The following is a 17531-nucleotide window of genomic DNA, read 5'->3' on the forward strand; positions in this document are numbered from 1 at the left end:
GCAACGAATGGTCTTTATCACACAAGCCAAGAAGTTGTGCAAGCCCTACAATAACCCAGCTCTAATTCCTCTTCCATGCCTGGCTGCAAAGCCCCAGCAGCACTGGGGTTTGGTGTCAGGCAGCAGAGGAATGTGCTCTGGTGGGTGCAGCCTCGGTGTCCCTCTCCAGAATGAGCCCGGAGGAAGCAGCTGCCAACCAAGCCCATCCAGTGGCCAGGCATTACCTCTCCTGGATCAGGGAAACGTGCAGCTCTACACTCAGACATCTTCCCAGAGCTGCTGAATTTCCACAGAAACCCCTGACACAGTATATCAGGCAAATCTGAGGGATGAAGTATAAAAGCAGCTCTTAAACAGCCTAAAATCTCACGTGTGAAGCACAGGCAGTGCCCAGTGAGAATGTTTTACTTTTGTGACATGCTTTAACCAAAAATCCTGATGGTTAATTTTGAAGGGTTATTACAAGGGAGAGTTTTTTCCCCCGTTTTTGAAATGAAGGAACTGTGGTTTGGGGAGACTCAGATACACAGGGCTGGGAGGAAGCAGCTGCTGTCTGTCAGAGCCCAGTGGTTTAGCCAGACTCCAAGATTCAGCTGCAGGTAAATGTCATCTGCTCCCCTCACCTTCACATGCAGAAGTGCTGCTACTCATACCCCCAAGCTGCATTTCACTAGTAATTTCAAAATACAACTTAGTCCAAGAGAATAACTTTCATGATGACCCAAATACAAATACAAAATCAGAGTGATTTCCATTTCAGTATTTCCACAAATTATAGCACAGTGTGATATTGCACAGCAAACTCATTCTTCTGCAGAGACACTGCATCTGTGCATTCCCTCAGTTTACAGCCAAGGTTGAAGGCACCCACCTCTCACTCCTCCCACTCCAAGGAGACAAGCAAAGCCAAATTCCTCATCTTAGAGATATCACAGAAGACACCCAACAGGACCTTCAAGTGACTAGGTGATCAGGCTGTTCATAATCAGTAACCTCCCCCCAAAAGTAAAGATCAAAATATCAAAGCTTCAGTCCTCACTCCTAACAGAGGAAAAAGTTTCTCTTTTCTCTCGAGTGACATCTCCACCAACAGATGTCTTTTCTGGGCCAGGGAATTGTAGTAATTTTTTTCTCAAGCTGCAGGTGTTTTCATAGCCTACAAGTGCAAATATTAGCTTCACCTTAACCTGACTTTATCACTGAAGCTGAACAAGACATTCAATGTAATGTGCTATTTCCGTAACAGAATACCATGTGCATCTGTTTGAAAGGTTTATTTCTATCTTCATAAATACAGAATTTTCTAAACACTGTGCAAGGCACCAAAAATTAAGTAAAATCTTTTATTTTAGACTATTTTAATCTCTTTTGACTCAATGAAGTAAATAAGAATCTGAAACCACCTATTTGCCAATTACAAGCCAGCAGTTAAGGCAGGTACCATTGATACAGTGCATGAATTTTCTATTGCAGTTATTTAAACAAGCAGCGTTTTACTATAGAAGTGCATATACAAACTGAATTCCAAACACCAGCAACCCAAGATAGGCACCTAGTTATGAAATTTCCTTGTATGTGTAGTAGAATGCCAAAAGTTCTGCCATAAAGTGCAAAGACTATGGACACTAACACTTTCTTTTGAGCATTTTGATACCAGTAACATAATACAACGGCTAAACATTTATAAATGTGGTTTCCATTACAAAAACATGTTCCACATAAAAGCTCCATAATACAATCCAGAAACAGAACTTGTGCGTGATTTAAAAAGTTGAAGCTGTACTGGCATACTTAGGTACCGGGTATATATTTGCTGACCTCTACAGACACGCACCAAGTTTAAAACCATTTTACACGCACAGTCCAAATCATTCTGCTTTGAGCACCGTGATATCCACTGAGTTTTCCATTTGAGTGACGATGTGCGACATCTACCCTGGTAATCTGCAACTGAGCATTGCCTGTAAAATGATCTGGTTCACAGCTCTCACCCAGCCCTCCCCAATAAACAGAACCTAAAATTAGTGTCTTCCCAACACAAGCACATGTCAGATGTAGACAAATACATTCATGGTCCCAAACTTAAAACAACTGGTAAGAATTTCACAGTGATCTGGTTACGGAAGCACAAAGACAAATGATTCCATTTAAGATGAAAATTACCTTAAAACTCAAATGAAGCTAATCTTTTATGTGATGAGAAGCTAAAGGAATAAAGTATTAACCAATTAGAAAAGTGGCTCTTTCCCAACTAATAACAAAAGCCCTACAGCAATAAGCTTAGGGTCCTACTGCTGCAGCAGCCTTTGAGGTAGGTGGCGATGGCTTAAACCGAGGTAGGTAAAGTCCAAACTTGTTTTCAATCCCTGCAAAAGTGGCAACTGCCAATTTATAACCACCAACATGGTCAGGGTTAGGAGCAGGGAGCGTGATCCTAGATTTAGGAACTGTCTCTGATCCAGCTGGTTTTCTGCAAAATAATAAAAATAATAAATTAACTTCCACAGAGTAAAATCAGTATTCACAAAAATCTCTTCCGTAAAGTAAATGTAATGAGACATCTGAGTGTAACCTGAGTACACCTGAGTGTACCCTGTAAGTAACTAAATTAAATGCTGCAATGTAAGGAGAAATACCCTATTTTAAAACCTTCCAGAACAGTTAGGAGCCTTCATGTTGATTGAGTACAGTCAAATCCAGATAAAATTTGCAGTGCATTAATCGAAACTAGTGTGAGGTAGCAGGGGCTCATAAGTCTTCGCTACAGCACGCAACCAATCCAGGAACATAGCAGAGTTTAAGTAATTTTTGTGGTGGCTTTCAAACTGCTGTCTCCAAAGATCCATAGAATCTACAGCTGCTCTGGGATCAAGTTAAACAGCTACATGCACATCCACCTGTATTGTCAACAAAGGCAGGAGGCACAGCTGAAATGCCAACAAATTGGTTTTGACCTTGGTGACAACTGTCTATTTTTTTAGATGTCAAAAGCCCTGTCTAATCAGGGACACAGCTCCTCCACCAAATAATGAGGACTAATGCAGAGTGTATCCTGACCTGGTAGGCATCACATTTTTCCTGCATTTATATCCCCAGCCCATTATTTAGCCTCCCACTGTCTCTGTTTACACTAACATAGGTCCCCTGCTTGAAACTGTGATATAAAATGTGGTAATATCTTGCTATGAAACAGCTACTGGAATATCGTCCCAGCCTCCACCAGTAAAGTGTAGTTGAAATTAATATTTACAAAGCCTTTACAACACGTTCTAGCAAGCCGCTGCTCTGATGTTCCGAGGAGGACCAAAACCCAACAGAACCAAGGGGGTAGTTCAGGATCCCTGGTATGTTCAGACATCACATACTTACACTCCTCCGAAGTCCACATAAAACCATCTCTGCAGTAGCTCATAAGTCACCAGAGTTACACCAAACTGAGGAGAAGATCGAAATACACGAGCTTGAAAGAAAAGAAGAGAGTTCCTAAGTGACAAATACCACAATCAGAAATCACTTGGCAATCAAAGCTCTTTTACACACCTCCTGCTCCTTTCCAGAGAGCCTTCGGGCCTTCTTCCCGCAGGATCTTGACAAAACAGTCCACAACACCGCTGTAGGTGGTCTGTCCTGCTCGGGCTGCCACCTGTAGCCTTGTTTTGATCACATCTGCAGGGGTAACCAGGGAGGCTGCAGGCATACCTGAACAACACAAAAGTCATCAGGTGAGTCCCACTGCCTTGGCACATATACTACACACCTAGTTTATCCAGAGGGAAGCGGGTCTTTCCTCCTTACATCAGGAGAATCCAGCCACATTTGATTTAAGTAGAGCCTGGGAAGGAGAACAAGCAACAAGAGGTTGCTGTTGTAGACATGGCTTAACCCAGAAAGAGCTTCTCCCAGAGGAACAACCATATCATGTGCTTCCTGCCAAGCTGGAAGGCACAGATTGGAGTTTCCAGTGCTAATCAGAAACTTGCATAGTTAATAAGCACAAAGCTTTTGGACGGAAGGTTGATATTTCCCTTTCCTTTTCATTCCTCTCTGTGGTTCCTGGCATCCTGGTGTACACTGTGCTAGAATAGGCTGTGCACAGACACAAACATAGATACGCAAACACCCCTCACACAGCAATCTAACTGACAACCAGATAATGCCATGCATGCTCAGCATCACTTGAGAGCTAAGGCTTACAAAAAGGGTCATTCTTCTCATTAGGCATGGCAGACTGCTCAGCTGCAAAGCCACAGCTGACATGGTTAGCAGAATATGTGGAGGAAGATTTAAATTTACCCTGGCAGATAATCAATTGAAAGTAAAACATACCAAATTACCAATGGGTGGTATTTCTAAAATCATTCCTATCCAAACTTGGGGCATGTTTAGAATTGGGGAAAAAAATCCAAAAAAAAAAAAAAAAAAAGAAAAAGAAAAAAAAAAAAAAAAAAAAGAAAAAGAAAAAGAAAAAAAAAAAGGCAAAGTAAAGCACCAAGACTGTACCCAGAAGACAGAAGACACTGACTCTTACGGTTTTATTACTTTTCCATTCTGCATCTGTTCCAAACCAACTTGGTTAGATGTAGATGCAAAGATCTCCTTTCCTTTTTTTTTCCCAGCTCAATAATTCTGTAACAAATTTTATCCAAACCAACATGGTCTGGCCTCAAACTCCATAGCACCCTTCCTGCAGACTGCTCCAAGAGATCAAATCATGTGCATATCACCAAAAGATTTCTTCCTCCTCTCCTTGCCTCCCCAAAATAACTCATACACTGAACACGCACTCAGCGCAAGCATGGGCTGTCTGGCAGGCAAGCACTAAAACCTGGTCAAGGCTTCTGAATTCCAAAAACACCAAAATTCCTCTTTGCTTAGCTTTACCCACACCAGGTATTGCTTGAGTCTTCAATTTAAAGCCAGACTTTTGTCCTTCAAAAGCCAACCAGTGTTCTCATGAAAACCAAAGAACTTACTCAGAAAAAACTCTGCTTATTACACGTTGACTTCCATCTCCTTATCACTCACTCCAAATTACTGAGGATATTTTGCGCTTGAGATACTTAAAATCCTTTCTTTAGGAACTATGTGTACAGGACAAAAGCATTTACAGACAAATCAAAGTTACAGATTGCTGCCAAGAGAAGCTTACAATCAGAATGTGACAAATAGCCCAGCAGGAGCTGACAAGAATAAAAAGAAGGTAGGGGAGGAGAAGGAACTTCATGGAGGCAGTAAGCAAACAGAGCAAATTAAGGAGAGATCCTGCAAATGATATTAGAATCATCTCAGAATATGCTACGGCACAACAGGTTGAGACATCTGAAAATCAAAAGTAGATCAAGCCAGATGACACATGTTTTGCCTGTGACCCCAACCACAATGGAAAGGAAGATGATGTAAGCAGTACAAGCAACACCCCTGGCAAAGAACACAGATGCACATCTGAGTATGGCTAGCTTGAATATCCCAGCACCATGGGCTGTGTGTGGGAAGGGGGAGTTTCCCACATGCAGCCAGAGCTCAAGCACACATCTGAAGTCTGATGACCAGGTGAGATCCCTGGCTGGAGAAGCGACATTGCCCAGAGACTGAAGCCAGCTTTTCAGAAGTGGTGGGTGTTTTGTTCTGTCTTTCCCTTGACATTCTTTTGGCAAAACAGTGGACACATGCACCCCCATCACACTTCACAGGTACCAAATAAAACAAATTTCTTGATTTTATAAATAGTATGACTGTTGTATCTCTAACACTGTAATTTGCTCATGAGAGTTAACCTAGGATGGGATTCACAGGAAGCACTGGATAAAATTCACATTATAACAAGATTGGTGAGCCATATCAGCAACAATAAAGACTGCTTCTGTGCCTGAACTTCAAAGGGACGGTTATCTCAGTCTGCAATCACCTGACAATGCCTAGAAAGAGAAAAATAGGAAAACCTAAGAAATTACTTGGCTTAAAAATGCCATCTTATGTTTCAAGTCTGTAAATATGATCTAAAGTTCAAAAATTGTTTTGTTCCATTAAAATGGTATGAAATAAGCTGGCTGTAAAAGCTCCTGTTGGAGGGTTTGGAGCCTGGCTTTGGAATGGGGTGGGGGAAGGGAGAGGACAAGGGGGTTTTGAGCAGCAGTCACTGGAACACAGCTGGCTTTGCTAGTACCAGTTCAATTCCTTTGGACTATGAGGTACTGAATAGAGATCAATATGCTTTAAAACGACAAACCAACTGATCTAGCTGTTCTCTAAGACCAGATACTGGCTATAAAAGGGCCTTGCTCTCAAAGAGACACAACCCTGTGTATAATTTTGACCAAGAAGTTTTCTCAGGGAGGAGAAAGCTTAAAATTAAATGAGAAAACATTGCTAAACCACCTGTCTGTACTGGATTCATGCCATTCCATCATTTTTCTCACCTGGCAGGTCATAGCAGTCTGCCAGGGGCCATGCTGGAGAAGGAACCTGGCTGCAGCTTGGAGACACCAAGCATGGTGGAAATACCAGCTGATTTGAGCCCTCCTGCTTGCTACACACTCCCCTAAAGGTCCTGTTGCACAAATTTGCAAGCCTATTTGTTTCCTAGCGGGGAAACCATGGACACTGCAGGAGCAGGACTCTCAAGCTGCTCCCTCCAGCAGACAGCTACCAAGTGGCGGTCCCCTTTGGGTGTAGAAGCTGTGGAGGGACCAGCCATGAAGCAGACAAGGGCAAGCTGAGGCTTACAAAGTCTCTGTCTTCTCCCTTAGGCTCTGGCACACTCAAGCTAAATTCATGTGTGAGAAGTTAAGCATGTTTGGGCTCTTCTGTCTGCCATGCAGCAGACTAAAACAACTAAGTGCTCAAGACCACACTCCGCACCTCTGTCATATCTGAGTATGTGAGGAATTAGCAACCTGTGGCATTGCAGCAATGTTTTCAAGATCTTCTGCTTTGTTTAATATTTTAAAATTATAAAGGTAAAATCCTCAAGAAGCCAAGTAACTTCAGTGGGATACAGAGGGTAGCAAATACTGTCATCATTTTGTCACTGTTATATCATTGTGTTTGAAGAGCTGTACTTCCAGTGTGACTTCTGGAATATATACAGCAAAATTCAAGATTCACTCGATCATAAAGAATTTCATGAACGCCATGGTTTTGTTTATAAATCATTACAACAAAATATTACCTGACAGCGAAACACAGCTAAAATCAGCACAGTAACTTCACAGGGAATTATGATAAATGATTAAAAAAAAAACCAGCAAAAACCTTTATTTTCTCTTTATTTTGCTTTCTGAATGTTATGATTATACCAGGAACTTACAGTATCTTCAACTTACTATACAGCATAGTAACTTTGTTTCTGCAATAAGGCTGCAAAATACAGTATTATTGCATATAGTCCTTTTGAGCATTTTTTGTTATTGTTGTCACTGCTGTAACTATTGTGCTGCCAGAGCAGTATAGAGCCAGGAAAAAAGAAATCTGGGCACTTACCAGCTATTGATCCAGCCAAGAGCAGATTTCCAGGGCTAACCCTCCCATCTTCATTTGTAAATGAAGCTTTCAGATGAGCGTAACAGGGGAAGTAAATGGCAGAGAAGGGGATGTCACGCAAAAAACATGCCTTTGCACCCTGTTTGAAAAAAAGAACAAGTTTTGAGAATGAGCAATTTTACCATGATGAACCATGAATATCAGAGAACAGAGCAACATTGTACTTTTTCAGTTTGCTGCAAACGGCTTAAAGAAAAAGCAATTTCTCCCTCAAAATTTTGAGAGATTCACATATTTCACCCTGCTGAGGAGTGTCTCTGTGTTTTTTCTTGGTTCACTAATTTCTGTCATTGTATGTATCTTGTCTACTTCTTCTCCCTCACTCTGAGTTACTGTAGTTATGTGCTGGTAATGGAGACAATACCATGTGTTTGAGTGAACTCTGAAAACACCTTTGGAGAACTTTAAATAGTTGACCTTGTAGCCATGAACCTGTAGTGGGGGTTTAAAAAGTGTTTGAAACAGAGCTGCAGCTTAGATCTGTCACCTCTCACTCCCACTTTAGATTAATACTCCAGGGAAAACAGTGCCCAGTCCATACCTCTATACAGGCACTATAATTGATAATGCAACATATATTGAGGGAATAGGGGAATTAACAGCAAGTCTTTTTGCAGAACAGTAACAGCATGATTTACTTGTGAATTTTAAAGTACAAGTTATCTGGGATACAGTTTGTTTCAATAACTTTAATCTCTTACTGCTAAATTTGCCTTGCTATCAATTTGCGGAAGTAGCACAATCAGCCAATAAAGCTACCAGCAATACAGCTGGTTTCAAATCTAAGAGGGAAGCAAACAGGAAAGGAAATGTTTGGGGTAGTGGCAAGCAATCAAATGTTTTTCAAGCAGGGGGAAAATCAAAAAGGCCACTAGGGAAGGTCAATCAAAATAAAATATCAAATAGCATCCATGCTCCAACAGCAAAAGGGATTTGCAGTCTGCGTTTCCTCAGAATGGAGATCCAGAGAACACCAGAGCCTGCCAGGACTAAGACCAGGAGGAAAGCACAAACAAGAGGTGGCTTGGGAAAACGGGTAAAATCTTTCAAGCTTGAGAAAGAAATGGTTCATGGATGAGCCTAAGCCTCTTCTCTTTGAAGCAAGGGTGGAGACCTGGTGAAACTGCTCGAGGTTCATCCACAAACCCTCGGGGGGTGCTCTTGTTACTGTACTTCTCTTGTTCACAGGTCTACTAGCACATGGCTCAGTGCCAGACATTTCACAGGGGACATGTTAATATCCACATAATTTAATTAAATCTAATGATATGCCTGGACACATCTGTAAGCATAGCTTGTATTGTAATACCAGTTAAAATATAGCACTTATCCTAGATGCTAGTTATCAAAGACAAAAGAGCTGCAAGGTGTCAGAAAAACCTTGAAGTTGCCTTTCAATGAGGCAAGGCAGGGGAAGGCAGCAGGATGTGTGACAAGATAACCAGGTCCTGCAAGGTACTTCTCAGGAGACTCTCATAAGTGCAGTTTGCAGTCAGAGACTGCCTCTGGGAAAATAAAGATTTATCTAAAAAAGCCATTAGATCTTGTAGTCAGACTTTCTGTGTGTCACAGACTCAGCTACTGAACACAGGGAGCACAATAGGCTCTGCTCTCTCTTATGTGCTTTCCATCACACTTTCTCAGCTTATTTCTTGATGTTTTCAGACTAAGTACTGGCCACTTCCCCTGACTCTCCCTTTGGAGGTTAATGACTTCTGCAGTTCAGACCCTCTGGCATCTCACTCAGTTGGATGTCTGATTTACGCTGCCCATGTCTGATTTACACTGGTTCTTGTTGTGCTTTTCTAGAGACAATAAGCAAAATGCCATAAAGGAACTCAAAAAGCACTGGTGTTGGTGCTGTTCTGCTCCTTATGCCCTACCTTGAGGACACAGAGAGAGTGATTTTTTTGTATTCAACAGAGACAAGGATTGTGGACTCTCATGCACAACAGAATCCTGTTTAACAATTTACCTTTAATCTTCACATAGACAAGACTAGGGTTTTACCAACTTCTGCATGAAAAAACCCAACATTTTAAGGATCAAATGTCTGCACTGTATTTAATTCAGAGAAAAATTATGAGACTAACTACTGAAACATTCACAGACTGACATGGTTTCTTCAAAGAGTTATTTTTAGAGCATGCGTTTCCTCAGAGCAAATCTCCTTGCTGCCTTTGCCCTCAGGGCACATTACTTTTATTTTCTTTGCAATGTCATTAAACACTGCACACATTTTTTTTTCCCTCTGCATTTTTTGCAAATCCTGAAATATTCTGATATAGTTAAAATAACTTACACAAATCAATAAAGTCCAAATGCAAGCACCTCTCAGTTCAATGTGAGCTGCTACTATTCCTCCCCCTTCATTAAAAGGCTCTTTTTCATGAGGCAAAAGTGGCATATTGTTAATATCACTAATAATATACGTTCAGGTATGCAAAGAGGGAAGGATGTCCATCAACTTAGCTGGCTCAGTGTAAACAAAACCTGGATCAAAACTTGGATCCACTTTAATAATAACCAGGCTTGGCTCTGGTCCAGCATCGCAACAGTCTAAAGTTTCCCCCCATCGTTCCGTTTAAAGTCTGGGAAAGCATGTTTAAAAGCAGGCCCCATTTAACTTCAAGTTAATCATCCGCAACCAGCCTGGGCCAATTAGGAAGGCTTAGGGAGATTGGCCACAGTATCTTGAAAAGCAAAAGAAACATTTATTTTACTTCTCGCACCTTTTTGATGTGGACAACGTGCTGAAAGCCAAAGGGAGTTTAATCAATCCCCAGAAAGCAGTAAGGAGCATCCACCCGAGTTTATTCTGGCAGCCAAGGTGCAGACCTGCCAGGCATGAAATTGTTGGGAGATCCTACACACCGGGACATGCGCCTTCCTCGCACAACAGCCAGTTGGCTCCCATCTTCAATCTCTTTAATAACTTTAAAGCTCTTAATCTCGGATACTATCTCACTGAATAAACCGACTGAGGAAAAAAAACCCTGATTGTCAAAGGTTTGGATAAATAAACCCAAGTCAGTGCTGGGGCAGGTTCTTTAGCATGCTAATTCCTGCTTATACCAGCTCTACCTGCAAATAAGGCTCTAAACAAACTATTTCTACTACAAGGGGAGGGTAATTATACTGACAAAGGCACCTCTGTGTCGGGTTGGGCAGAAGGAGCCGGCAGGTCTGGGAGACGCAGGCTTAGCCTAGTCTCCTGCAGTGAATGCACATTGTCTAGTGCAGGGGGAAAAATGCCAGACTGGGGGAACCTAGCAGCATTCAAGACAACAGTGGTGCACCTTGTCTGCGAGAGTTATTTAATGCTTCTGGCACCTGTACTTACAGCCACCCCCTCTTTTTCTCTTTTACAGGTTTAGAATTTATTTGGCATGTATAATTGTTATTTTGATCCTATAGCTACAAACAATAGGCAGCATGTCATTTCTTGATCATATTGCATTCTTCTTGGGTTTTACTACAGACTTAACCCTTTGGAATTGGAGCCCTAACAGCACCTACCAGGTTTTGTAACAGTCAGTCAAATATTAATGGTATTTGCTTTCAAGGGCTGGATTTTTTTTCCACTGTAAAATGGCATTGCCTTAAAAGCTACTATAGGTTTTTATTCGCATATATTTATACCAACCAAACTATGAAACTCATTTAGAACATCACATTAGAGGAACAAAATACCAATTTCAAATGCTCTACCAGCAATTTCAATTCAGTTTGCAGGAAAAAAATATAGTTGTTTTAGTTGAAAGGGCATTTTTTTAGTTAATTTAAAAGGAAATTTCTGAAAAGCAGGTTCTCACATATGAGAACAGTCACATGCAAAATGTAACTCAAAACTTTTACTACTGTCTTTCATATGTTTATCATCCCGTTGTAAACCCTCAGCTTCAGAACATGAAATAGCTCAGCTGTTATCAAAGGAACCAGGTGAGAGCTTGGTACACATCCTGTCACTTGAGATTACACTTTCCAGGTCAACACACCAGAAGCTTCTTTAAGAAGCATTTGGAGGCAAAGGAGAGGAGGGGAAAAGAAGACTTTTGGAAGCTTTTCTGACTAGTTTTGGAAATGAAAACTGTGTTGGCAATATCAGCCAAAGCACAAATTTGAGCTAAATACCTTGTAGTAATTATAAAAATAAACATTACCACAACCAACGTACCCTTTCCTTGAAGACTCATTTACCACTCTATTATTTACTGTCTTCCTGGGATACAGAATAACTTTGTTGTGCAAAATTATGAAGTGGCACTGTCTGTTATGCTGTAAAGCACTATTCAGAATAATTATGTATAAGAAGAGTAACATTTTATTAAACATTTCATGGCAGATATTATATGGATATGAGTTTTTGTGATGTACAAAATAAGTAGGTATACTTACAGTGTTTATTTACATGGACACTTTAAAGATGTCTTTCAAACCAAATAGAATATAAATTCAACTGACTTTAACGGGACTTTATTCATATTAAGTTGTAAGACAGGCAGAAGACAGAAAATGTATTATCTAATCTTGGATGATTACTTCAATATTCAATTGTGACTAGGAATTGAATAAAATCTATTAAAAATATTGAAAAACAGAAAAGCATCCTTTCCCATTTCTGCCAACACAAATGACATTTTGCATTAGTTTAAATGATATTTTCCCCGACTGCGGTATGTTGTCTCTATATTTTTAAGAATAGTTGTCACCTGCAGAGTATCTATAGCTAAAGAATTTACTAGTCACAAGCTTCAATGCCCTGGTGCTTTCACAGTAAAGATTACTGGGAAAAAGAACGCAAACAGAGGAAATAAATTCCCTCTGCAAAAGTGCTGTTATGTGCCCCCCCTAAGCAGCATCTGGATTTTGAAAAGTATAGTTTTTTAAAATACTTATTTAAACAAGTTGTTCAGAAATTTAGAAAAAAAAATTTTAGGAAAAAAAATTGCTTTCTAGCTTTAAAGAACTACAGGGGTTCAACCCAGCCATCAGCTTAACAAACTGCATATATCAAATCTTTTTACTGCTGGAATTAACCTGCATTTTATTTCTAAGTTGCATATCATTACAGAATGGCTAATATCTGACCACCCAGTGAAGGTGCAGGGAGTCCAGGAGGAAGCGCTGACTGTAAATTGTTGTACTTATTAAGATCCCAGACCTACTCTTCTTTAGTTCTTTGGTGAGGAAGGAAGAGAAAGGGAAGCAGAGGTGGATATGGGCTACCCAGGATATACAAAACCACTGCTTGGGTGTGCAGCAATTGAGACAGAAAAGCCAAGGATCAACTGGAGATTGATCTAGTAAGGGATGTGAAGGGGAAATAAAAAAGGTTTCTGTAAGCACATCAGCAGCAAAAGGGCAACTAAATAAATTGTGAGGCTGTTGCACAATGGGGGCAGGAAACCTAGTGACAAAGTACATGGAAAAAGCAGAGAAATTACATTTGTCTTGCTTTTTACCAGTAAAATCTGTCACCAGGCCCCTCAGCTCCACAAGTTTACACAATCTTGAGACCAGAACAGAAACCTGCAGTGGTGCTGAGACAGCTGGCTGATGACTTTGTGAGGTTGTTACTACCTTCAAAAGGTCAAGTCAGACAAGGGCATTCTGGTAATTAGAACAGACAAACATCACATCCATCTTGAAGAGTAAGAAGGAAGATCTGGGAAACTACAAGATGTCTGGGCACACCTCTGTTTTTGGGAGGTTTATGATGCAAATGTCCCTGGAAGCCATTTCCAAGAGTAAAGGAAATATTGGGAACAACTAATTCAGATTTACCAAATCACAGCTGACCAACCATTTTGCCAGACCTGTGGATAAGGGGATAGCAATGGATGTTGTACACCTTGACTAAAAGCCTGGCTTTTGAAATGGTCTGTCATCACATCCCACAGCTAAACCAGTGCAACATGAGCTGCACTCTCAGCAGATGATGCTGAACTGGGGAAATAGTGTGCTGTAGTGAGAGGCTGCTGTTCAGAGATAACTTCATAGGATGGAGATACAGGCTGAAAGCATCTTTGGAGGAAAAGTGTGGAGGATACTGTGCCCAAGTTGAGTACGGGTCAGCAATGTCTCTTTGCAGTGAAGTCAGCCAGCCACACCCTGGGCTACAGTAGCAAGATTGCAAGGGAAGTGATTATTGGCCTCCATTCAGCACTGCTGAGACCACATATGGAGCCCTGTGTCCAATTCTCTCCCATACAAGAAAGATGTTTTCACGCTGGAGTGAGTCCAGTGTGGGGCCATCAAGCCAAGTGTAGTCCATGGCACATAAAAGAGGAACTCAAGAGGTGCTCAAATCTGAGAAGAGCAGGCTAGGGGGAGACCTTATTGCTCACTTAAAGGAGAGTGCAGGGAAAGAAAACTACTCTTGGAGGTGCACAGTGGAACGATCAGAAGCTTGAACATGGCCAATTCAATTAGTCATAAGAAAAGAGGTGTGGGATTTTTTCTTTTCTATGTTTGCTTTTAAACCCTAAAGGTGGTCAAATACCTGGTCAGGTTGCCCGGGTGACCTCCAGGATTGGTTCTCAACAAAAATTATTTTAACATCAAGTCTGCAAGTAGAGAAGGCATAGAGCAGAGATCTCAGCACAGTACTACCGTGAACTGTTTCTGTCGGTAGCACAATAAAGTGGCACATTAACATACCAATGAATGACCCAAAAGAATATTACTCTCACTTATACAGAGGGGCACTAAAACTATGCAATCCAGCTTCTTCTCAGTGATCCTCAAAGGATATGCATTTGGACTAGAGTGCAGGGATAATTATGATCATAATCAATACAAGATTCACTCAGCTGGATGCAAAAAGGGTTTGCATTTCCTTTGTTAATTTGTTGACATGAGACATAAGATTTATCTGTCTGTGCCTCGGTTTTCTCTGTTAATGCAAGACAGGAGCACTGAAATTAACTATATCGGGGAGTGTGTGCATTTTATTTTAAAATCCACAGGAAGTGCTTCATAGGTAGAAAATAATATAGAATATAAGAATTCAAATAACAAGCAGTACATCTTGTTAAAACATGCAGGAATTTGCCTCATGAAGCTAAGACTAACTCTTCACATCTTCAGGCTGCACTTATAATTAATACATTCTTCCTTGCTGACTACTGTATGGGAATCCTGCAGGTTTTCACCTGAATTTCAGCATAAACGACTCATGGAAACTAAGCAGAACATGCCACATGGATCTGTATTGGTAAGAACAGCTTTCAGGGATGACTTTTCTCTGAACTAGGAAAGGAGAATTTTCACTTTCAAGGATTGACAAGGATTTCACAATCCTTGTCATGTGGTAAATAAAACCAAAAAAGACACTCATTTATGTAAAATTAAAATTCCTGAAATTAAAAGTCTAAAATTCTGCTTTCAACACTTGCAGAAGAAAGTCAATCAGTTAAAGTTTAAGTCATGGCTAAGATAGACAAGTATTTAAACAGCTGGAATACTTACATGAAGGCTCATTAAGCCTACAAAGGAACTTCAAGGTTCCCAAATAAAACTATTTTCTAGAATAACTATCTATTCTTGTTCCTCCATGGCAGTATCTATGGAGTCATAACTAGGTTTATTAAAGTAAGTACATTAAGGGCTTGAGGTACAAGTCTTGTGCCTTAAGAGAAAGACAAAGCTAAAGCAAAGACTTCAGATGCAAATGGAAGAGTTGTTAGAGTGAACAACATGAGAAGTACTGAGATAGTCATAAAATCCTCATTCCTGTTTCATAGTTTAAAGCTAATTTGACTTGTTAAGAGCATGAACATTCCAAACATACCAAGCTATTTTGGTTCTCATTAGCAGAAGATTCATTATTATTTGATGTCCACTTCATCATTATACTTAATTAATTTAGAAGCACCACCAAAGAAGGCAGCACCTATCACATCCAATCTCATCTGAAATTCATTTAAAACCATTGATGTCTCTGGGAAACATTTACTGGGGCTGATGACTGATGCAATGAGTTGTTAATATCTGCCTGGCCCCACAAACACTGCCAACTCCAGCAGAAGCATTCAGGAGAGGGCTGCTTTTGCCTCCAACACTGCAGCTCCACAAGCACCTCAAGGCAGTTTAAAACTATTCTGAGACACACTGGCTCCCCATGCCACAGTCATTCCTCCTTTCCACTGGGTACAACCATCCTGAGAAGCTAGAGTGAGCTGGTCTGGGTTCAAAACAAACTAAGCCCTAAGGTGGAGGAGGTTTTATGACTTTCTTGTTCCAGATCATTATGTGGGTGCACAAATGCTCTGACTGGCACACGGGAAAGGGGGCAGATAGGATTCCCATTTTCTTTTGCCTGTAGTCCCAAATGTTTGGTAGAAAACAGCACAAAGCTGTCCAATTACAGACCTAGCTGTGACTAAGGGTGCCCTTGGACACAAGCCTTGTGACACGGTCTGTGCTCAGTGGGTGCCCGTCACTGCCAGGCTAAATTCTCTAGTTTCATCAAATCACTCAAGTTTTTGTAGGCAATGAATCTTAACGACATACAAAAGGACATGAACACAGGAAGTAGGGTGGAGGGGTTGAGAGAGACAGGAACAGAGACAACATCTGAGTAAAACAAATCCAAACCCTTCTGTGGCTTTTTTTTTTTTTTTTTTTTTTGTGGAGGTAAATGGACTCAACAAATGAAGCACTGAAACTGTGTCTTGTGATTAAATAATTGTTTCAATGCAACAGTTAGTGCTGTAACTAGCTCCTGTTCATGTGTAGTCCTGACTAATATCCACCAGTATTTACTCTAGTGGATAGAAATAATTCATGATACAACCCAAGACATTACTGCCATTAAAAATGGAAAAATGTAGCAAATTCTGCTCGACCACCAGAAGCAGGTTTTCAGGGAGGAAAAAAAATCAAAAAAATGCTACTTTAGTAATCTAGTTCATCACTGGTTTCATTTTGTATTTTCTTTTTGCTAGTCCAAGTAAAAGTCAGTAGCTGACCTCCATTCCTGCACAGCCTCAGGGAAGCAGACTCTTTACAAAATCCCTGTTTTCAGTTGTAAATGTTAATCTGATCAATACAGTAATGCCATTTACTAGGAGTTTACACAATAGCCTCAGCTTCAGTAAAACACCTAAAAAATTAGCAAGTCAATTTAAAGGGAAAAACAACTCCCCATTAAATCCTATTCAGACCTGCAACTTCTCTCCAGGCCAAAACATACAGACAGGTTCTCATGGGCAGGCTCCCTCTTTGTAATGTTAACAGAACAATTTAAAAAGACTGGATGCTTTAAAAAGCAGATGGAATTTAAATACTGGGGAGAGAGGGACGGGGCTCATTTGGTGTCTTTTGAAGCATCTTCAATTTATGGCTGGACTGCTGTAAATAAGAAACAGTGGAATACTGCCTGCTTCACTGGAAATCCTGGACAAATTGGAAGTATGCAAGCTTTCTCCCAAGTTGTAGGCTGCAGAGTCTGAAGCAATACCACACGGTGCTCTGCAGTATCTGGTATCCATTACAACTTTTGTTTCAATACTTGAGTGTAGTGGCTATCTCAAAGTACTTCAAGACCTTTCATATTCCCCCATATCTAATCTCCTTCATCTAAAAGTAGAAGACATCCTAAAAGCATGTTAATCCTTTAAATTATTTATAGCATATATCCTACTAGATTCAACATTCAGAAGATGCTTTCATTCCTGCTGCCAACATTAAACCTAACTTGACTTCTACGTATTTATGTATCTATGTGAAAACAGTAACATAGCAAGCAGAACTGTAGAGTCTGTAGCATATGCTCACAAAGGCAGCTTTCCGTGGTATTACTGGGGAAAATATTCTTCTAAAGAAGCAAGAGGAAGCTTGCTTTAGGAGTTTATTTTTATGCTGGGCTCCCACTGTCTGTATTTCTTCACTATTATTGTGCTGCAATTAATTCCCATCACCAAATTAATGATGACATCTGAGAAAGCTGCTGGTTGAATCAACCACAGAAGAGCAAAAGCAAGTTC

General features: G+C 40.5%; 1 protein-coding gene across 2 annotated transcripts in view; it reads right to left on the bottom strand.

Annotated features, from left to right (window-relative positions):
- Nucleotides 1-1259: 1259 nt before the first annotated feature.
- Nucleotides 1260-17531, bottom strand: part of SLC25A13 (solute carrier family 25 member 13) — a 99525-nt gene continuing 83253 nt past the window's right edge. For both annotated transcript variants that reach the window (XM_053956333.1, XM_053956343.1), the window contains exons 15-18: nt 7480-7618; nt 3541-3699; nt 3370-3460; nt 1260-2470 (exon numbers count right to left, since the gene is read on the bottom strand). In XM_053956333.1, the coding sequence (XP_053812308.1) occupies nt 2281-2470; nt 3370-3460; nt 3541-3699; nt 7480-7618 (579 nt within the window). In that variant the 3' untranslated portion in view covers nt 1260-2280. The remainder of the gene's footprint in view (nt 2471-3369; nt 3461-3540; nt 3700-7479; nt 7619-17531) is intronic.

The sequence above is a fragment of the Vidua chalybeata genome, chromosome 1 (genome assembly GCF_026979565.1).
Source record: "Vidua chalybeata isolate OUT-0048 chromosome 1, bVidCha1 merged haplotype, whole genome shotgun sequence".
In the NCBI taxonomy this organism is placed as follows: Eukaryota; Metazoa; Chordata; class Aves; order Passeriformes; family Viduidae; genus Vidua; species Vidua chalybeata.